The following is a 23,324-nucleotide window of genomic DNA, read 5'->3' as shown; positions in this document are numbered from 1 at the left end:
TATTGAAAATGGCATCGCAATCGCAATGGATAATTAAAGAGACATATTTAACAAAATCCCCTTATCGGTGCTGTTCATGCCTTAAGTGTACTTAAGTGTGTATCAAATTTGTGAGAAAACTCGGATTTTCCTCCCCCCTCTTCTAATCCTCAGAGAAGACAACCGTAGAAAACACTAATCTTTTTAACATTTAAAAGAGAACAAGACAACATTGGATCTTTTAATGTAAAATCCCCAAATAAAAGCGATGCTTGTTGAAGCCACTGTGCGACGAAGAAACACAAACCTCTCCATGCGCTCTGAAAGAAAGGACCTGTTTACTCCAGCAGTGTTTGTGGATGATACGGTTCTTGACTCATATTTAGCAGAGTAGGTGATTTTTTTATTTGTTTCCACCCGTCAGGGATTATTCTGCATTTAATCTGATCAGCAGACGACACATTTCACAATCTACATGAGTAATCTCCTTTTCCACTCTCCTCTTCATTTGTCCGGGGACTCCGCGGAATCATGTCACTGTCACAGCATCCATGCCGAGCCCACAGAGCCCCCCCCCCCCCCCCCCCATCACGGTTTTGATGTAATGTGACTCGGTTACCTCGGTGAGGAGAAACTTCAGTGACAAGCAGCCGGCAACAAGACAGCAGCATGAAATGGGGATATAGTGTGTGTCTCCAGGCGGTGACACTCCTGATTGGAGTTTCTAATCGCGTACGAGAAAGGTCACGGAGGAGTCTGTTTTCCCAGAAGACATGTGTGAGTGACATGCCCCCTCAATCTCTTTGTAAGCTTCTTAAAGTCCACAGTAAACAGAGCTGCCGCATTTGGTGTATGTGTGTGTGTGTGTGTGTGCTGTAGGTCCACATGGATACATCAGAACTATATTTCTTTGCTCCTCCTGGTTGACAGTGTCCACCCCCACCCGCGTCTTTAGCCTCCACGGTTGCCGCCACATAAACACAAATACCCCGGTGCCTCGCCGGGGGAATTCATCCCAGAAGAAATGCGCTGTCACCTGCTGTGCAGCAAGGGTACAATAACAATTGTCGGAAAAAACCACGACAGCTCGGTCCACGCCAGCCTCGCCTCGCTTAGCAGTTTCTAAGGCCAGAGCAGCGCGTCGCTGGTTCGTCTGTCCAGCTACATTAGCGCTGGCGCAGGGCGGGATGGTGCTATCCGAACCGAGCAGGTTGACATTCAGAGCATTAATGTAGCAGCGAGCGACTATTTGCTGCGTAAATACCCAGTGGAGTAATAAAGTCACACTCTTCCTCCGTGTGCATACCTTCTTCTGCACAGTGATCGCGTTTATGGAATACAAAGGAGGAGACTTGTTCGCTGCAATTATGGCGAGGGTTTTCTAAACCCCCCACCCCCCAAAAAAACAAAGGTGTCTCAAGGTGTGTTTCCTGGTCGCCCTTGGTTTCTTTTTTCCCCCGGCCTGCAGCAGATCAGGAGCTGCTTCGCTGCAGGCGGCTTGTCTCGTGAGTGCAGGACCATTGAGGATTCATGTTGTCCCATCAGTCCCAGCCCGCCCAGTCTCGCCTGTTGAAAGAATGATGCAAGCCACTCTGTTCACACTCGGCTGTGTCTCTGTTGTGTTCTTTGCCTGTTTTCTTGAGTCCTTTTACAGTTGCCACGACACGTAGAAGGTTAACGTGCCGGTGATAATGGTTAGTTTGATATGATGACAAATCATAGGAGAATATCGATAACTACCGAGCATTCATGTGACTTCTCATTGCAAATGTCACTCCTGTCTGCGTATCACCTCATTTAAATTAAAGACGCTCGTATAGCTCGGGGTGCGTCTCAACCTTTGTGGGTGCTTTGAGAACTACGCGTCTTCTTTTTGTCCAGTGCGGGATGAGCGGCCGTAAAAAAAAAAAAAATCCTTTCGTGAAGTCCCGAGAGACTTTTTTTGACTAATAACATACAATTATAACTTATTATTGTTCATTAGAACGGCGAGCAAAGGTGTTGCAATCAACTGAAAACACCCTGTGAAATGTGTTGGAGTTCCCGGGACGACAAAAAAACACGGACCATTCCCCAGACTGTAGCACACCGCACATCACAGGTCGTAATCACCTTCCTAATATCCATTTCATATTGCCGTGATAACATCTCTCTCTCAAACAACTGTATTTATTCGAACGGAAAACAAAAAAAGAATACATTTGAACCCATCATGATGAACATTATACTTTACCTTCACCTAAGGCTATTTTGTTATTAAAAGAGCATAAACGCATCCTGATATAACTCAATACAACCTACGTTATTGTTGACTGTGCTTGCCCTTATTGCCGATAGCTCTCCTGCCAATTTCCAACATCCATTTATTGTTCACAATGTAACAATATCAGGGAATGAATAGAGTGCGTCTCCTGGATGCGTGGTAAGTCAGCTCAATGCACCCTTTGTCGGATTTCAACGCCGTTATTCTCGAAGGAGCACAATGGCGTATGTCTTCTTACGTGACCGGTTGTCATCAGCGCTCCGAGACGTGCTCTTACAATCGGCGGTGGAGAGACCGTAAAGAACCGCCCCGGTGCGGATCAACGCAGATCAGGCATGACGCGCCCCGCCGGTCCTGATCCCGGCAGAGCGGGGTGGCTGCCTCCACGCGCCGTCCGCACACTCACTCTCCATCTGACAGGCCAATGTCAGAGCCTGCCAGCAATATATGGTAATCACTATCTGCAGACTCAAAGGACGGGGGAAGGGATTATCTCAACCTGGCCGCGCCGCGAGTCGTGTTTGATAAAAATAAAAAAACACGACACACAACTCCAAAATGTGTGTGTTTTTCCTCCCAAAACGTGCGGCCCGGTTCAACCTTGTATGTCTGCCACTGTGGATCAGAGGCGGCGAGGGGACGCTCAGAGCCTGTCAGTTCCCGTCTCTTTCAAAGCCAGCCGCGTTTAATGGGCTGCCAGTGTGACCCTGGCCGCACTCTTTTGTGCGACACGATTAGTGTGAATGCGGCGCGGACCTAATGCCGCCGACCTTTATTTTCTAATGGGGAAAGACCAGAAGGGGCACTCAAGACTGAAATCCCTTGTGTGCATCTAAGAGGAGATCTTATTGTGAGTGTGTGTGTTTTGATCCCACCCGAGGCTCTGAGAACACAGAGCATGTTATTCGGTTGTGTAGGGGACCACTGCACTCAGCAACACACTCAGTGCGTTCACATGATGGTATAATTCGAATCTTGCTTTAGTCGGACTATGCTATCTTTTGGGTCAACTGCTGTTATCCCAATATACATGGCAGTGAGTAATTCGAATCATTGGCCGAAAGCATGTCATATCCGATACGATAGGTGGCGCTGTTTTCATTACAACTCGTGGTGATACAGCCATTTCCGCTTGACCTCTTCACCACTACCAACAACAACCAACAACAACAACATCAACATTTCGAGAAAGATAGTGAACAGAGAGCAAGGCGAAGCTACATCCCTCTACTATTCTTGCATGATGTTAATAGTGACATTATCGTCTCTTTCGACTCTTTCGACTTCCGGTTCACGACATGGGAGGGAGGGGGGAGGAGGGCGGCGGGATCTCAAGCATGCGCAAAGACGCAAAGTCCAGTTCCAAATCCAATTCACCGTTACATGCCGCGATAGTCGAATTATCAACCGGATCGGATCGAGTTATCCAGGGGTGTTAATCGGATCGTAGTCGGACCGCACATAGTCCAACAAAGGTGTTTACATGAAACGGATAATTCGATTTCAGTCCGACTAAGCCAGTTATTCGAATGCATGTAAACACGGTCAATGTAGACCGACGGTAGTTTCTCTAAATGTGTGTGTGTTTGTGTGTGTGTGTGTGTGTGTGCAAAGAAGCAGCCTTTTCAAATAAGCTCTCGTAAATTGGCAGAAAGTTTAGATCCTAATTCGACTAAATTGTGAGTTCGTCTTTTTCTCCGTCGACTTTTAATCCGAGTTGTTTTGGCCGCCTGAGCGCTCCTCTCCGCGGCGCCTCTGGAAGTGTATTCAGGAGGGAGAAGTCATGTTCCACCATGTTTTACACCACCCAGCGGACCCCCTTCGCTCGCGAGTGTTACGCCAGCCCACCGACGGCCTGTAATCGTGGAGAATTACCCGACGTGGGAAGCGCTTCGTTGTAAATGTATAAATGTGCGTATTTGGCAGTGTGTCCGCGTCCCACCGCTTTGTAATCAGTTGATTTAATGAGGCATCTTGTCGTCACAGTGTGCTCCTACATGTACTACTCGTACGAAATTATGAGGCAGCCGTTGCTGATAATACTATCGTGACAAAACATCCCGATGCAACAGCAAAACCGCAAACGCCCTTTTGTTTTGACAGATGGCTGCTTTGTTTGTTTGGCAAAACAATATATGTATTTAATTTATTTTTTTCTTCTTTGCGAGTATTGTACGTACTAGACGGAGTGGCTGACTTGGCTTTTAAGGAGGAAAAGAAGCGGGCCAACGTCTGTACTTTGCAGGAATTAGTCACATTCCAAGACATGGCTGACATCACTGTAACAGACACACGAGGCCTGACAGTCGTTCCGCTCCACAGTGACTCTGCCCAGTTGATCTTTCATCTTAAGTCAACTGTCTTAGAGGGAGAAGCGGTGCTCGGCTTCTTCCGTCGTTGACTTCCGTGATGCCACATTTACGAAGCTGGAGAAACTTCGTCGACAACATTCGAGATGTACTCGATTGGGACTGTGGCTCCGAGTGGCAGCGGTCGCCCTGCATACATTCATCCAACGGGGATGACGCCATGAGGTTTTATTTGGCAAGAGAAATAATGGATACATGTACAAACTGATGATTAGATAAAAAATAATAAGAGCAGACTGAAATCTTGTGGTGGTGAGCACCGCTCAGGATGTAAACGCAGTCCTGAAATGTCCTCTGTGGCTCTGCAGGAGATGATGTCATCATGCTGTTTGGAGATATTTAGACCAAAAGGCCCACATTTAAAACTGTGTGTTTGGGATTTAACCAATATAGGATCAAGCATTTTAAGATATTTACTCATATTTTAAGAAACTAAAAGTCAGATGTCTCTACCTGTCAACACCAAGATGCTTGGTTATCCCAATAAGAACCTCAAAGTTACACTTATTGGCACTTGCAAAAAGATGTTGTGACAATATTTTTTTTTGTATGTTTACTTACGGCCACAGCAGCAATAACATATGTTTACATGTTCATCCTCACTCATTTTGTGCCTTCTTTGTTGAAAGTATATGGAATATATATTACTGAAAATACTCATGAAAAAACACATGGTCTATATTTGTATGCAGTACTGGCACTTCATTTTTACCTCTGCCATAAATGCTTGGTTTTATGTTTGGCTTCTCGGTTTGTTTGTCAGCAGCAATACACAAAAATAAAATACTGGTCAGATTTTTAGGAAACCTGGTGGAAGGGTGGGCCAAGGACACATTACATTTGGAGCTGACTGGCATTCCTCTCCCATTTAGAACATTAAGTGAAACATAACTCTGAGAATGTATTGTCAATGCAAGCATACCACTTGGTTAGGTTTAGGAATAAATCGTAGTTTGGGTTCAAATAAGTGCCCTTATCTAACTTAAGGGCCAAGGAGGCCGGGGCCATGAGGTAGGAGGCCAGGTAAACTTCTTCTGAGCCAACTAGCAGGTGTAGCAAGCCCCTTGTCTATGAGGCTGACGGCAGGGGTTGCCCTTCTGGTTTTTCAATGAGTTGAACTGGTTTCCGTGAAACTACCTGCTCTCACTACGGAGTAGCATTTCGGCTGACGGCATACACACACAACCGTATGTGTGTCCATCCGCAGGTGTCCCAACGCTGATAGAGTCTTTCCCTTTCTGGACTGTCATAAAGGATGATAGACCTACTCTGGGATTAATGCCCACCGTCTTTGTCCCGGTGCTCCGTCTTTTAAACGATCTCAAATCAGTCTGGGCGTGATCCTTACGGCGAAGGGAGACCGGTATGTTTGACTTTAGCAACTTGTTCGAGTCTCTGAATATTCAGCGAGGCTCGTCCTTTGAAGCGGCTCCTCTGCCTCCTTTTGTGAGTGAAGCAGCGTTATTCATTGTGACTTATGCAAAGTGTCTTTAACCTGCAGGGGCAACCACAAAGAACTCTTGAGGGACGCCTGCCAGCCTCGCTAAAATGGTTTAATGTTTAGGGAGAAAAAGAATTCATAAAAAAATATATATACTGTATGTTTTTTTGATAGAGCAAAAGGAGCCATAGTAGCTGGTAGAATTGCATTTTATCAAGTGCAAAATTAAGATAATTGTGTTATATCAAATTTTCCACATCAGACGAGTTTAAAACAACCTAAATTAAGTAAATGTGTGCTGCCGTCATCATAGTACAAAAAAATTATCATTATCTGTTGCCATGGCAGTGGTCGTAAAACTCTCAGGGCAGCTGGATTCCCTCCCCATTTTGTCTTTGAGACGTCCCCTTTTTTTAAAGTCAGAGAGAATTGTGTAACCCAGCTCGGCCAGCTGCAGGGGACATCTCGTTATGGTTCCAGCTCATTGTGGCGCTCTGCGGCTCATGTTATGCCATGTACTCGCGTGGATTTTAAACATAGAAGCGAGAGCAGGTGCAGCCGTGGACCGAAAGCGCTGGAGAGGAAACAAACACAAACAACATGCCTTATCCTGCCTTCAAGTGTCCCGTGTCCCCGCGGACCCCAGCCAAAAGCCCCGAAAGGTGTTCCGGTGGGGGCCGCTTCCTGCAGAGTACAGTGCCATCTCCTCTCGGGCCAGCAGGGGAGCGTTGGGTCATGCTGTGATAAATGGCAAGCGAGCAGCAAGGGGTGCCTAGAGGGGCTCCTCCAAGACGCTTTTGTTTAATTGCTGGTCCGCTAGCAAGTGATACGGTTCAAACTCAGCTGGAAAAATCACCACTTCCAGAGCAGCAGATAATCAAAACCAGTGAACGTTGTGACGTGAATTGGGTTTAATAATTTAATGAACTTATCCAGGAGATCTTTTCAGGTATATAAATTACTGACATACTGTATCCAGTTTTCCAAGACCAACATTGTGGAAAATGTGTTTCTCGTGTCACATATGCGTCACTTCATTTCTCCATCTGTATTTCTTGCGTCCCTGCGCGTGAGATTATGGAGGAGATGGTGTCCACGGTTGAGTTATAGCACCAGCGAGTGTAACGGTGATGTCAATGACGACAGTGATTCAAAGCGGCTTTTCGACGAAATGAGTATTCGTTACATCGGCTCCTATAAACCTGCATTGTTCACATTTTGCCGTGCATTTGTTTAAATTTAGAAGCTGGTTCGCACTGAATTGGATTATCGACCAGGTTAATGGAGTCCCGTAATTACATAATTGAATCCACTGGAGCAGTCAGTCATTAATTGTTGTTACATGGTAATTACTAAACCATTACTCTTTTATCAAATTCTCAATGACTGGCTTTTAATTTTCATAATTTGTTCACTTTCTTTTAAGCATCTACTGATGTGAGCCCAATGAGCCAGATAACTAAGTCTTAAACAGGAAGAACAAAACCCTTTTTTTACGTGTCGATCAAGGCGTCAAAATGTGGGTTTGGCTTATTAATATACTCCCAACACAATGATGTGGCATCGGGGAAAAGGTTGACATTTAAACTCCAGCAATGCGTTATTGATTTCAGCAATCTGGCGGTTACTTCTTCCACTTCCTGATAAGGCGCCCCTTTTGTGCCTCTAAAACGGTTGATATATCATTCGATAGTAGTTTTGTATTCATAATCTCCCATGAATACAGAACATGTTTGCATCATGACTGTCAGCGTGTCCGTACAACTCTTTGGAGAGTGTGTAGCAAGAGAATGATGGTAGTAGCTAGTTTTAGCTCGCGAGTCACCGCCATAAAAGATCCATGAGTTCACTTGTTAGCTGGCTAGCATGTGGTTTGGCTGTGGTAGATAATGACATGATACTGATATTATGTACACTACCGTTCAAAAGTTTGGGGTCACGAAGAAATGTCCTTATTTGTCAAAGTAAAGCACTATTCTATCCAATGAAGATAACATTAAATAAATCGGAAATACACTCTATACATTGTTAATGTGGTAAATGACTATTCTAGGTGGAAATGTCTGGTTTTTAATGAAATATCTACATATGTGTGTGGAGGCCTGTCTCCAGTGTTCTTATGGTACATTGTGTTATCGCCTTAGAAGACTAACGGAGGGTTAGAAAACCCTTGAAAACCCTTTTTAAGTTAGCACAGCTGAAAACAGTTATGCTGGTTAGAGAAGCTATAAAACTAGCCTTCCTTTGAGCTTGACGTTTGAAGAACAAAATTAATATTTCAAATAAAAATCATTATTTCTAACCTTGTCAATGTCTTGACTATATTTTCTATTCATTTTGCAAATCACTTGATCAATAAAAGTGTGAGTTTTCATGTTAAACACGAAATTGTCTGGGTGGGTGACTCCAAACTTTTGAACGGTAGTGTATGTTACATATTCATGTGATTACGCTCATTCATTTATAGTAATGTGTAGTGATTGCTAGCTACCGTGCCTGTATTGAAAACAACCATGGAAACCACTTACAGTGAACCGTCTTTCCAGGTCAAATTGATAATTAGAAGCCATTTCTTTCTTTATGTATCATGCAGATTGTCACCTCATTGACATTTGTATATTTACTCCATGACTATAGAGCGATGAAATGGACAACACCTCTTTCCGCACCAAGGGGTGGGGCTCTGCCGGCTTTGGGCCAGTTCCATCACTGCAGCGGGGTTGTTGCATGTTGTTGGTCGGAATCCGCCGGTCCACTTGACCAGTGAGGCTTAAGCCATCGCGCATTCGTTTTTCATTGACTGTTTTCTATGACCATTTCGATATGCACTTAACACAAGCCTCAGGTAGCCAGCCAGAAATGTGTTTCCATTTCTTTTCATATATATATATATATACGAAAAGCCTCAAATGAGCTGCAAGCTAATTATTACAACAACATTTGTATCGGGATGATTCTGTCCTAAACTTTTTGATCCATATAAGCAGTTTACACTGTGTCTCTGTCAATTTTAATTCATGCATGCAAACCTCATCCACATGAAAAATGGTCATTTGAGGGGACTCCAGATAATTCAGTAGAATCACATTTATTTGCAACCTCACACCGATCCTGTCATCAATTTTCACCTCAGCGTGATATAACCCCCAGGAGGTTTAGAAATTATCACAAGCCAACATCGTTGCCGGCAACCCCCCCCCCCCAACCTTGGTTTCACAGCCTCCCCTGATACCATCTAACGTGAGAACCCTCCTTTCTTTCTTTTCCATCCGCAGATCTCGTGTTTTCCTGGATCTTTAACGAGTACCCGACGTTTGTGAAGCAGGACACTCGCCGATTCATCTCGCAGGAGACGGGGAACCTGTACATCGCCAAGGTGAAGCCCTCAGATGTCGGCAACTACACGTGTGTGGTGACTAACACCGTCACAAAGACCCGGGTCCAGGGTCCGCCCACTCCACTGGTGCTCCGCAGTGACGGTGAGATCTGCTTTTGAACACACCATTTGCACTAAACCACCCACATAACAAACATTGACAACCACAGCACATAAGACGAATGGAAGTGAGTCCTGGTTATCTTCCTTTCCCTGTTTTTGCCTATATATTGATCTGTATTTGCAATCAGCAAATCCTCCTTTCGACCTTCATATTTTGTGACAGCGAGATTTGAGATACACCTCGACTACAGTTTATATACTACTCTCTCACTAAGCTATAACCCTTCTGGAGTAGGATAAGTAACGTTTACTCTAATGTTGACCAAATAATGCAGCCACAGTTTCAGTTGCATTTCTCCAAAAGTATCCATTTGTATTATTTTATGTGCATATGCAAAGTTGTTTATGTATACAAGTGGACATGCAAAACACATACGATTGTGAAAAAGAAAACACTCTACAAAGGCCAATGGTCTCCATCTTGTGTGGAGTGTTTTGATAATAATATGGCTCATGGCTCAACATTTCACTTTAAGAAGTTCTTTGGGTTTCTCTTCTATATTTGGTCATTTTTATTAGTATTTTTTTAAAAGCTCCTCCATTGATTTAATATAGCAGTGATGAGAATGTGGTTTGGCTCTCTTGATACACAAGAGAGCCAAACTTGCTCTGTAGCTACCAGGAAGAAGGACGAATGGCTTTGAGGAATACAAGCGGAATTCAAAGCTTAATCATCTCAACCTCAGCTAATTTGAGCATGTCCTTTAACATGTAGATCTGATGCTTGTGGCTGGCCTTATCAAGGCACGCCAGAGGAAAGGTCACCGTCAGTAAGGAATCTGATTGTAGGCTTCGGTCCTAAAAGGTTGATTCTTACCAAATCTAATGCAATGCGAGAATTATGAAGCTTAATATTATTTATGTTCAAAATAAATGTCTTTTTTTGTCTTCTAATTTATTACAGCTGATCTGATGTAATACAAAAAATAAAATAAATCCCGTGAGGGAACACTTGCTTTTATCAAACAGCTTTGTGAGGTTTTATTTGGAAGCTATTACTAATACTATTAGCATTATTGGTAACATTTTATTTTAATTTACCCCATTAAGCATGTATAAGGAGTTTATAAAACACAATATTCTACATATTTCTAATGTGTTTGCCAACCATGTGGCTGGTGTATTAATACCAGTCCTTATCCTGGTCTACCAAGCATCCGTTCATTATTTAATGAGTTGTGGATGGTTCAGAGGTCTTTTGTTTGTTCACAAATTGATATATAAAAAACAAATACATATTGCCACTTCTTTATAATGAGTTGTTTGTGGTTTTTATATTGGATATACAGGACTTTTATTTTGCGTTGGCTTGAGATGGCACTCACTTAATGTAGTATTTTGTAGATATCGTACCCTAATTAGAGCTGAAGTTCTGACATAAGAAAAACACACTTATCACCCATCAACACATCATATATGATTTGCATGTGGAAATCATTTTAGAAATGCATTACTTCACTATCCGCGAGACTGAATTGCAAATAGCTCCCCTGATTTGAGAGACGTTATTTCTTTCTTCCCACCCAACCCCTGACCACTTTCCCCACCTGCATCATTCCTTTCTTTTTTCATTATACCTTTTATTTCACCGAGGCAAAAAAGGCAAAACCGTCAGCTCCACCACGGTCATGGGGTTGGCGTATTAAACAGGTGTCACCTACAAAAGGTTATGGTATGTGACAATTACCCGTCCACTTCCACCTGTCGGCCTGAAAGTGGTGATAGTGCTGTGGTTACATTCCGGCATTAGACAGTTGTGATAAGGATCTGAATTAGCTTTCACAGTCACTCGGGGAGCCATCCGGATAACACATGCCTCGCCAAATCAACGGGATGAAATTGGCCTGTTTCCTCCATCTCCGGAGCTATTTGTGCAACACAGCCCTGAATTACAACAACGGGGGGGGGGGGGGGGGGGCTTATTGTTACAGTGGTGGACGAGAGGCTTTTAAAAAACACTATGTTGTGCTCTGGGTGTTTTGTCTTTGGCCCTGCGAGGAGAAATGAAATGACACCCAATTACAAACACATTGATGCAATTTACCGTAGTGTGATTTGAGTGTGAGACCAAAACACGCACTTGCTGTCAGATGCTCAAGTCTTGATTGAGGAATAAGTCTCTCCCCAAAGCTAGAACACCAGACAGCCCACATTCCCTTCTTCTGCTTTATTCAGAGAGATTGTTTTCTATCTTTTTTTTAGCATGCACAGCAGTAATATTATAATCCACCAGAGCCGCTTCGCCGACAGTGAATGGGATGCTTTGTAGACACTGTGGCGGTACCCAGGGGGATTTGATGGGCCCGTTTTCTGGTTCATAGCTGTTAGCACTACACAACAAGATGAAACTCATCGGGATGTAAAAGCTCAAACCGTCTGTGAATTCTCAAAGATGTTTGTTTTTTCCCCTCCCCATTCAACAGCAGCAGCGTGTTGCACATCCACTGGAGAGCCGCGCTTCGGCTTCGTTTTTCTCATTATTTTCAACAGGGGGGGGGGGGGCGTTCTGTGACGGCGCCGAGAGCACGGTGCTTTATTTATTTTCCGCTGCTCAGATTGGAAGTTTACTTCTTTTTTTTTTCTACTTGAAAAAAGCTTTTTCAGAAGCTGTTTAGCAACAGAAGACACAGCCAGTGTTTATATTTTTCTTTTTTCTTTCTTTTTGGTTTTGATGAAGTTTCAAAACACAAATACAACTTTTTTCTTTTCTCTTTGCTTTAACACTGACGCTCATTTGCATTTCTCTTTCAGGTGTGATGGGTGAATACGAGCCAAAGATTGAAGTTCAGTTTCCAGAGGTCGTTCATGTTGCCAAAGGATCCACTGTGAAGCTGGAATGCTTCGCTTTGGGAAAGTAAGCCCACTCTTCAATGTCAGGCTCAGCATGCTCAATCGCATAATTATGAAAGAAAAACTATCACCAGAAGAGTGCTGGGATATATCTCAAATCTTTTTTGTGTGTTTCATGCCGCTTTGCTGCAGTTCTCGTGTGTTTCAAGTGGCACATCTAAGAAATTGAAATCTACGTGCTGTCGTGTGAACCTCTTTGGTTAGAATACCAGGATGTGTAAGACAATGTAAAGCAGGGGTGTCAAACTCAAAAACACAGTGGGCCGAAATAAAGAAATTGATACGCGTCAAGAGCCAGATGGGTTCAACATTTATTGAAAATGTATTGAAAGAAAACGTATTGCACATATTAAACGTGGAACTAACAAGGCCTATAGAGTATTGCCTATAAAACAACATTAATTATGAAATAAATGAAATAAAAATGATAAATTATACATAAATATATATATATTTTAATTGCTTATAACTATCTGCAGTTTTTCCAGAATAATTGCAAGTGAAAACATTGTCTTACAGGCAAACAGCCAAACATAATTTACTTCAAAGAAAAATCAAATGTCCTGTATAGAAGCAAGAGAAAGAAAATGCAAAAATGAAACTTAAAAACTGAAAATGCGTCAAAGCACCGTTTGCTGCTGTGATGCTCACTGGTCTGAGCCAGACACTTGGCGTCTCATCTTGGATACAAGTTCATCATGTCTGGGGTCAGGCTCTGAGCTAAGGAAACCCTCAGGATGGAGTGAAGGTGCTCATCAGTCAGACGAGTCCCGTGTGAAATGGTGTTGATCTTCATCAAAGTGAACAGTTGTTCACACGGGTATGTGCTGCCACACATAGAGAGGTGTGAGCAGCCTGGGAGGCAGCTGGGGCATCGTGTCGGGGATAAACGTGGAAACTGCAGCGCCCACATACTCATATGTTGCCTTCAGCGTGTCGCTGCATCGGAGCTCCATGTGGAGGTTTGATGGCGCGTTTTCCACTTCAGCTACAAATGGATCACTGAGCAGTTCAAACCTGCTTTTTTGGGCTTCAAAATCGGCAAATCGCCGTGTGAATGTCTTTCAAATGCCGCGCGGTGCGTTTTTCTAGCGGCTTTTTTTTTTTCCCGACGAGACACTCATTTTAGCGCTCATTAATTACGAAGAGTTTTATAATTCTAAATCGAAACACGACTTCAACGCGCTGTTTTGCCCGGCGCGTTTTTGCCCAGGCGGTTTTGGAGCGGTTGCGTATTTTAAGTGGCGTCGGGTGTGATCGCGCCCTTATGTTGTGTTCTTTCATTACAGCCACACTGTCTGCCATACCCATTGCATACCCCAAAAAACATAGTAAATATTGTAACTCCAAGAAAATAACCACAATACAAGGATTTTTTTTATATATATAAAAACGGTTTTAACAATTCTTTTTTCAGTATAAAACATTACAGAGTCCCAGGCCAATCAAACAAATTCACTTGAACAAAGACACAGAAGACTTTGACATTTACATCCGCGAACATACACTGTGCCTCCCACCTGTCTTGAACTCCTGTATTCAAATTCCACCTTTCGTTTCGCCATTTTTTGGGAAGAGGGATAGTTGAAAGTGGACAGAAGTGGTGTGTCATACAGACTGTGAGGTGGGCACGATTTGTAGTATTATGGTGGTGCGTGCGATATACCGGCGGGCCAGCTCTCATAGTAAATAGATTTTATCATGCGGGCCAAAAATAATTCATTCCGCGAGTTTGACACGTGGTGTAAAGGAAGTTAGATTACTGAAAAGCCCTTAACTATATATTACATTACATTTAGCTGACGCTTTTATCCAAAGCGACTTACAATCATACACCGCATACACAAGGGTGAACAATTCAGGGTTTAGTGTCTTGCTCAAGGACACATCTACTAGGGCGGGGATCGAACCGCAGATCCCCTGATTGAAAGACGTACCTGCTCACCACTGACTCACATACACTTTAAACCATTCACTTTATAAGCCCATTAAAAATGATATAATATGTAATATGTAAGGGAATATGTACATATAATGGAAACATTGAGGCTTGTTAAAGGACTGATTGTAATTTGTTTCAAGCACAGGCTGTAGATAAGCACCCATCGGTTTGTGGACTGACCTTTTTCAAAACCCTGAGTTTGTCATTTTGTCTGTCACCGCCGTGGTGTTTTGACCGTCTGCAACTTTTTTTTGGGCCACCAGATGTGACACAAACCAGTGGAGATAAGTGCAACCAAACGCTGAAAAAGAAAACATTTAACAAAGGGTTAAAGTTTTATGTCATAAGGTAGCCACGCCCTAAAGCATATGTCCTGCTTTATTGCCTATTTTACTCTAAGTGGACCATCATTTACAAAATGAACATCAATGCTGTATTGAAGAAGACTTGAAATGAACGATTGAGACCATAAACTTATGTTTCAATGTTTACTGAGGTAATAAATCAAGTGAGAAGTACAGTCATTTTCTTATAGTCTTTGGATTTCGCCCCCCGCTGGCCATTAGAGAGAATGCAAGTTTAAGACACTTCAGCACTGGCTTCATATCTTTATACGGTCTTTGATTCAGCTCTGATTCTGCTCCTTTATTTACCATCAAGGTAATGTTTGATAAATGTACTGATACAGTTCACTTTTAGCCGATTATATTATTTTTCAAACAGTAATCGATAAATAACTAAAATCTTTAAAAAAATATATTGAATTTACAGAAATATTTTGGAATTTGAATACATCAGAATTGCACATTGTTGACGATTTAGTTCACCTCTGAGCAGGAAATCATTCACAGAAATTGTGAAAAGCTGTGACATCAGATGGTTAATCTCCTCCATGCCTCTCTTCACGCAGCCCGGTGCCGTCTATAAAATGGAAGCGAGTGGACGGTGTGCCTTTCCCCAGGAAAGTGGACATGAGGAAAGCAAGCGGCATCCTGGAAATCCCGTACTTCCAGCAGGAGGACGCCGGCACGTACGAGTGTGTGGCGGAGAACTCCAGGGGATTGAACACGGTGAAAGGAAAGCTCTCCTTCTACGGTAGGTGGTTCTGACACACATGAATATTTGACCGCCGTGCACCGCATCTGTCAGACCGGCTCAGACTAAAAAAGCAGACGCAACCGGTCTTATGAAGCAGTCGGCAGAGGCTCGAGTGGCGCGCACGAGGAGGCAGGCTGGTTTTAACAGCACATCAAAAATGATTAAAGGCTGTCAGCCATGATGCCTCGAATATTTTGATCCAGATTAAAGGAGTGATGGGGATGATGCTGAGCCCTTCGACGCAACCTTGTTGGTGAGCCCTGTATTGGGTTCCACCAGATGGCAGCATGATAGACGTCCAACTTGACTGGAGATTAAAGCCGGTAAATGTACTATACATAGCCCCGTGGCACATATGTCAAGGACATAATCTGCACAGAGGCATCTGAATCGACAGGAAGAGGGTTAGTAGTTCCACTTAACGTTGCTGATGAGCAGTCACACCGATTGAGTTCAGATGCGAGGAGTCATGATGTCATCTGCCACTCCATTCTCAAACAACAAAGTCAGAAAAAGTGACAAAATGATAAATACTACTTTTTTTTAATAATTTCCGATTGAAACTTTAATCTGCTTTTTTATTTCCTGTTTATGTATTTATTAATAATATATATATTAGATTCAATGAAACATCTCAATTTAGAGCTAAGTATATCTATAATTGAAATATATTTATAGACATATATTTAAATTCTAGATAGCCCAACCGTTGTCGACATGTTGGCATCTATATATAGCATCGCATTCATATTACAGTTGATCGGAGCAGCTCAGTATTGTAGTTTGATGAGATTGATATTTTTGCGTCTGCTGAAACAGATTGTTGGAACTAATCTTTGTTTTCTATCCAGAGTTCTGTACAACTAGAACAATTAGCAAATTAGTCACGAGATGTCAAGCATCTAACTGCAAACAATATGTCATAAAGATCAATTCAATTCAATTCAGTTTATTTGTATAGCCCAATTTCACAAATTACAAATTTGTCTCGGAGTGCTTTACAATCTGTACACATAGACATCCCTGCCCCAAAACCTCACATCGGACCAGGAAAAACTCCCAAATAACCCTTCAGGGGGAAAAAAAGGGAAGAAACCTGCAGGAGAGCAACAGAGGAGGATCCCTCTCCAGGATGGACAGATGCAATAGATGTAATGTGTACAGAAGGACAGATTTAGAGTTAAAATACATTCAATGAATATGACAGAGTGTATGAATAGTTCATAGTAGGCATATTCCACGATGGAGACCTCCACGATCCATCAGGCAGATGGCGGTGGGGAGGAGGAGTGGCGGAGTCTCAACAGTAGGCGGAGTCTCAACAGGACAGTGGCGTAGTCAGGAGCAGGAATTCCACGACCCAGACCTCAATGATCCATCAGGCAGATAGGATCTATGTCGTCTCATAGGGTCCGATGACCCCATGAGACGTGAAGTCAAAAGGACTCCGGGGAGAAAGCAGAGTTAGTAACGTGTGATTGAGAGATGAAAATTCATCCTTAAGGAGAGAAAAAGAGGAGGTAGGTACTCAGTGCATCCTAAAACGTCCCCCGGCAGCTATAAGCCTATAGCAGCATATCAAGGGGCTGGACCAGGGCAAACCTGATTCAGCCCTAACTATAAGCTCTGTCAAAGAGGAAGGTCTTAAGTCTACTCTTAAACGAGGTGACTGTGTCTGCCTCCCGGACTGAAATTGGAAGCTGGTTCCATAAAAGAGGAGCTTGATAACTAAAGGCTCTGGCTCCCATTCTACTGTTTAAGACTCTAGGAACTACAAGTAGTCCCGCATTTAGTGAGCGTAGCTCTCTAGTGGGGCAATATGGTACTACAAGCTCCTTAAGATATGATGGTGCATCACCAATCAAGGCTTTGTACGTTAAGAGAAGAATTTTAAAAGTGATTCTTGATTTTACTGGGAGCCAGTGCAGAGCAGCTAGTGCAGGAGTGATGTGATCTCTTTTCTTAGTTTTAGTGAGAACACGAGCTGCAGCATTCTGGATCAACTGGAGGGACCTAAGAGACTTATTAGAGCAGCCTGATAATAAGGAGTTGCAGTAATCCAGTCTCGAAGTAACGAACGCGTGAACCAATTTTTCTGCATCTTTTTGAGACAAGATGTGCCTGATTTTTGAAATATTACGTAGATGAAAGAATGCAGTCCTTGAGATTTGCTTTACGTGGGAGTTAAAGGACAAGTCCCGATCAAAGATAACGCCAAGATTCTTTACAGTGGTGTTGGATGGACCAATTCGGTCGGTCTGCATATGGACATATGATATTGTGTTATAATATCGGCATATAATAGTTTGGGAGGACCGAATTGTCCCCTCCTAATATTTGAGCAGAATAGCTTGCATTATCTTTGGAGAGAAGTTATATTTCCCATGTGCTCTCCCAAAGAGTCTTATCTTTTAATAAGCCCTGGAATGCAAGCACTTGATTGGCTGAAAGGTCGAGGGCAACCTGAATCTTGACATGTGGCACCAAATACAGAAACCAAACCTTTGCCCTTGTGCTGTGGAATGGAATTGGGACCCATGCAAAGTATCTTTGAGTTAAACGTTGATAGTGAAGCACAAGATTCATATATATTATGTGACTTATGAACACTGGACTGAAACTCCGGGAGGACGGAACAGAATCATAAATAATGCTTGTCGAGCCACCACACTGTAAAATAATCAAAGTTCGCGACTCTCTCCCTGGCAATGAAAGTTTAAAGACGGACATGTTCTGTCACTGTTTACCTCTCTTGCTAACTTTCCATAATCACGAATGCCACGAAACAATGGAACTGACGTGTTCGGAATAATAGGATCCGGCACTCCGGATCCCGACCGAGCCGTTATCTCGCTCTCTGAACAATCTGTGGGTTTTTCTTCTGCCACACATGGACCGCCCTCTGCTTTGCCTCCCTCCGATTCTCCCCACTTCGGGTCGTGCTGTGTCAGCCGTCAAACGTAACTCATTTGGGGCATTAAACAATTTGCCGTGATTTACCACAGTTCTGGAGGCCCTTCGCCTCGCTCACTCCCAACAGCCCCGGGAGCACGCTGTGATCCACCGATGGTTGATTTGTCCCTCTGAACTGTGGCTCCTCTGTCATTTTTGATGTGTTTTGTCAGTCGTCCCCCCCCCCCCCTCTCTCTCTCTCTCCCTCCTTCCTGCTGTCTGCTGCCAGGTGATAGAAATCAGGAATCTTATTTTGAACTCCCTTTGAATTAAGCCTTTGAGACATTCGTCAGCAGTGTAACGCCAATGGGGGGGAATCGATGAGGTCATCTCTTTCGCCGTTTCTCAATTCAAAGTACACGAGAACAGACTTGTGTTCTTTTGGAGTCTGGTCTTGGGAGTCCAAACTCCGGAGGACGGGACGACGAGAGGGCGGTCTTTCTGCGATTGGAACAGCAGCTGACTTGATGACGTCACCACATCAGCTTTTCTTGCTCCTGAGTTCACTCTAATTTTTCACTGTAAATTATTTTTTACAGTCAAATAAACAAAACATCCTAAAACTAGAACGGGCACTCGGTAGAGCGCATACCTTCGCATTTCACAAGATTGGGCATTGAATTATGAACATGTTGGCATTAATTGCATGCCAATTGGATAAAAATTGACCGTGCTATGGTAAAAAGAAGATTTTGACCTTTTCATGACCTTGACCTTTGACCCGATTGATCCCAAAATCTAATCAAATGGTCCCCGGATAACAACCAATCATCCCACCGAATTTCATGCGATTCGGTTTAATACTTTTTGTGTTATGCGAATAACACGCATACAAATAAATAAATGAATAAATAAATAAATACACGGCGATCAAAACATAACCTTCCGCATTTTCAATGCGAAGGTAATTACATTCCTGACTCAACAACAGTAGTATTTATAAAAAGTCAACCGTCAGTAGTTTATTTTCTCCTCCGCTACTGTTTCCGGTTGCTGGTGAAATGCATTCTGGGATATATGCTGGCCAGAGTACGCACAAGTCTCCTCTGATGCATCCTCCGGAAAGTGGGAGGATCAAGTCACATCCGGGCATTTTGACCGTGCTTTGCGAGAAGCGAACATTGAATTGGAACATGTACTCGGGCTGAGACTGATGACGTTTCACGAGTCCAAGAGGACACAAGTAGAGGAAAGTACGCACAAGTACGCTGATTGAGAAACGCCGTTTATCTCTTGTGCATTCGGGCACGCTGCGCTGACATTGTGTTTGGATAAAGACAAAGGTGTTAACATTACGGTCACTTTAAAAGCATTCACACACGTCATAATGCAGCGGCGAGTCCCACTAATGCAGTAGGAATGGGGTGTGAGCGTCTTTTGGATGTGAAGGAGCTGCGTTTTGTCCAATTTAAAATGTTTCCCGCGGCGTCTCCGCTGAAACCGAGACGAGGAGTTCAATAACTTTCATTGAAGCTTTTAGCGGCTTCAATCACATTCGCATTCAAACTGGCGGTGGGAATTCGAGATTCATTGCACGCAACAGAAGTTCTCTCCAGCTTGGGTGCAATCGGCGACCGCCTTTCTTGGCGATTGCGTATGGGAAGCGGTGTTCAACGACCACTCAAGGCGAGGACGAGGATTCTTGTTCAATTTCCATCCCTGAAAAGACACGCTCGGGGGAGAAGGAAAATAAAAGGAATGTGCTTTTGCTCCCTTGTGGAAGTCGATATTTCTCGTAGGGTGGGGGGGGGGGGATTGAAGTAAATGTGAAGCTGTGACAGGTCAGTCCCCCCCCCCCGCCCTCTCCCTCCTCGTAGTCGCGTCTGTGTTTTCTGCAGACTTCACCGCTGCATTATCCCACAGTGATTTTCAGCGATAAGGCAATTTCCCATCTTCCCCTCTCCTCCTTTAGTCACTTGACGTTTGTTCTGATTGTCTGTGCGCTTCGGCCCCATCCCCCCCCCCCCCCTGCCGGCTCTCATTTGGTAAGCGTTGACTGAGTCGATATCGGTTGGCAGCGGGGGGCGAAGGGATGGAGTGAGGGGACCCTGCCATCGAGAAGGAGAAGAAGAAGAAGAAGAAGAAGAAGAAGAAGAAGAAGAAGAAGAAGAAGAAGCAGCAGCAATGCAGTGGGTGGGGCGGCTCATTCAGGCTCTTGATGGAGGATTGCGGAAGGATGCTGGAGTCACTTCCCTGGGGGCTCTTTTCTAAACACAATGACAACAACACATCAAAGACTTCTGCAGGTGGTCGTAAAGCTTAATTAAATAGATTTTAAAAAACTCATCAACGTGCGTAAACTGTTAGTTTGAACATCCTAGCCACACTCAAAAAAACGATTCAAGCCCTTCTTAGAGGTGACACATTTAAATATTGTTTGATACATTTAAATAAATCAATTACAAAACGAAGATATTTATATTGAATGGGTGTAACACAAAATGTATGAATACTTTCATTTATTAGATTTATTTAGGTTACACTCACAAAAACGATTCAAGCCCTTCTTCGAGGTGACATTTAAATATTGTTTGATACATTTAAATAAATCAATTACAAAAATAGATATTTATATTTAATGGGTGTAACACAAAATGTATGAATACTTTCATTTATTAGATTTATTTAGGTTAGATGGTGTGCATATCAACTCAAAATAAATGTGTTTCATTGAGGACTACCCTTTGCGCATGCGCCAGCTGAAAATCAGTTGTTTATATGAGGTGAACACACTTTCAAGGCTGTACGGTGGTGTAGTGGCTAGCACTGTCGCCTCAAAGCCAGAGGTCCGTGGGTTCAATTCCCAGTATGGGTGTTCCTTCTGTGTGGAGTTTGCATATTTTGTTAGTTAGTTAGTTTATATTTTGAGTTGGATAAACACAAATTAATTAAATTTAATGAATAGTTATTTTATTTTAGATATATTTGATACAAATGAGTTGGACGAACTTAATTACATTTTATTGCACTCATGTGCTAAATTTGAGTTGGAGTTGCATATAATTATTGGATGGAAAACCTGCCAACAATTTAATTGAGTTCATCCAATGAGTCATTTCTTTGAGTGCAGGTAAAGCAACTGCAATTAAGACAAGGGTCACAGAGATGTTACATCCCATAGTTTTTAGAGTAAATGGGCCTCGTGCAGTAAGATTGTTCTTGATTTAGAAAAAAAGGATAAACAGGGCGGCAGGTGGCAGATTTTTGTATTGATGGCACGGATAACGCTCTCTAAAGACGATAAAAGGGCGGCAGGTGTTGTGCCGTGTGCAAACACCGTGAATGTGATTTCCGACAGGGTGAAACGGGTGTTAGTGGAACATCAAAGAGCATCACAGAGCAGTGCGGAAGCCATTCAGAAGCCGAACACAGGCAACATCATACAAGGGTGTTGTAGTCTTCACTCGGATCGATGGACCAATAGTATTCCTTTAAAAGTCGATTCATCAGTTACTCTAAAACAGTGGTTCTCAAATGGGGGGACGTGCACCCCTGGAGGTACGTGAGATTTGTAAAAAATATATTTAATATTAGCATCCATTAAAAAAAATATTTTCAAAATGGAATCTAAATGTAAGTTCATGAACATAATTGTATATATTCTGTATTAAATCAGAGCCTGATGGCACAGCGCTGTGTATTTAACCAAAACTGGATAGTTAGGGGGTACTTTCACTCAAGAAAGGTTGAGAAACACTGCTCTAAAACGTAATATTTTCCTCAAATTAGAAAACCGTGGAAATATAATTGGCGAATCCCAGAAATCAAAGGCCAGTCAGAAAATAAGAACACATTGTAATCCATCAGCGGAAATCTGTATGAGGCCCGATGTCCATTCTGTGCAGCTGAGAAGACGACAGCAGCCTCAGCTTTCTGTCAAAGGGAAACCTTTTCTGCACTGTTTTCACGGCAACAGCTCGGTGTCAGCGCTAACGACCCGAGCCAACCTTGTGCCGCCGCCGTGGGGGGGAATCTCACAAAGCCTGTAGTAGGTCACATGATCCACAAATACGAAATGTGTCTCTGATAGAAGGACCTTGATGTGGAATCCGATTGCGCAGGCCACCAACACAAATACACAAGGGCGTGCAAAACACCCCCGTCTTGAACTTTACACCCACGTGCACACAAGTTGTCACACACACACACACACACACACAGATATAGTATGGGGAATCATTTGCAGTGATTTCATTTCTCGCTGTCTTATCCTGCCTCGCTCGAAGGCTAAATATTGTATCGCCGAAGCCAATTAGAGGAGGAATATGTACTGTTTCTGAGAAGCCACCACATAGGTCAGTCCTTGAGAGTGGCATTACGGTGGAGATCCGAGGAATGGAAGAAAAGTGTCGGCCATTCGTCTTGTCCCGCCACTGGCCTTGTCTGATAGAGGATGATGGTTGCTTGACCTACACATCATCCGGAATGTACGGAGCATTACGCAAGGGAGCTTTACTGATCCGGTGTTATGGACTGCTTTTTTTGGAGGCGAGAGGAGGGGGGGGGCATAATCATTAACTAGTCCAGAGTTACTCGTGTGACACAGCGAGAATCAATTCTCCTCCTGTATAATTATACCATCAGTTAGTGAGATTGGATCGAATGGAGCGTTTTTATGGCACCAGAAGCCACCCTCGTGTATTTGTGTCTGGTTTTCATCATTTTTGTTAACTTCACACCTTAAACTAAGAGCAATAAAAGAGGGGATATTAAAAAATTCCCACATTTAACCATACATGTGTGTGAGTGTGTGAGCTTGTTTTAAAGGTCTCGTGGGGACATTAATCTGACTACACACTCGCACTGTGGGGACATGCTATTCTTTTTGGGAATTAAATGAGAGACAAAGGTATGATTAGGTTAAGGTTCGGATTAAGCTGGTAACAGGGCTGGTTAGGGAAATGATTGTCAGTCAATGTAATGTCCCCACA

General features: G+C 43.2%; 1 protein-coding gene across 1 annotated transcript in view; it reads left to right on the top strand.

The window, feature by feature from the left end:
- The window catches only part of cntn4 (contactin 4), a 171,183-nt gene that overhangs the window by 90,305 nt on the left and 57,554 nt on the right, over positions 1-23,324 (top strand). Inside the window, exons 6-8 of the mRNA XM_056437610.1 lie at positions 9,328-9,531; positions 12,303-12,405; positions 15,254-15,438. Of these exons, the coding sequence (XP_056293585.1) occupies positions 9,328-9,531; positions 12,303-12,405; positions 15,254-15,438 (492 nt within the window). The remainder of the gene's footprint in view (positions 1-9,327; positions 9,532-12,302; positions 12,406-15,253; positions 15,439-23,324) is intronic.

Source organism: Pseudoliparis swirei, chromosome 18, assembly GCF_029220125.1.
Source record: "Pseudoliparis swirei isolate HS2019 ecotype Mariana Trench chromosome 18, NWPU_hadal_v1, whole genome shotgun sequence".
Taxonomy (NCBI): domain Eukaryota; kingdom Metazoa; phylum Chordata; class Actinopteri; order Perciformes; family Liparidae; genus Pseudoliparis; species Pseudoliparis swirei.
The sequence above is the reverse complement of the archived record's forward strand: the minus strand, read 5'-3'. Positions and strand labels throughout refer to the sequence as shown.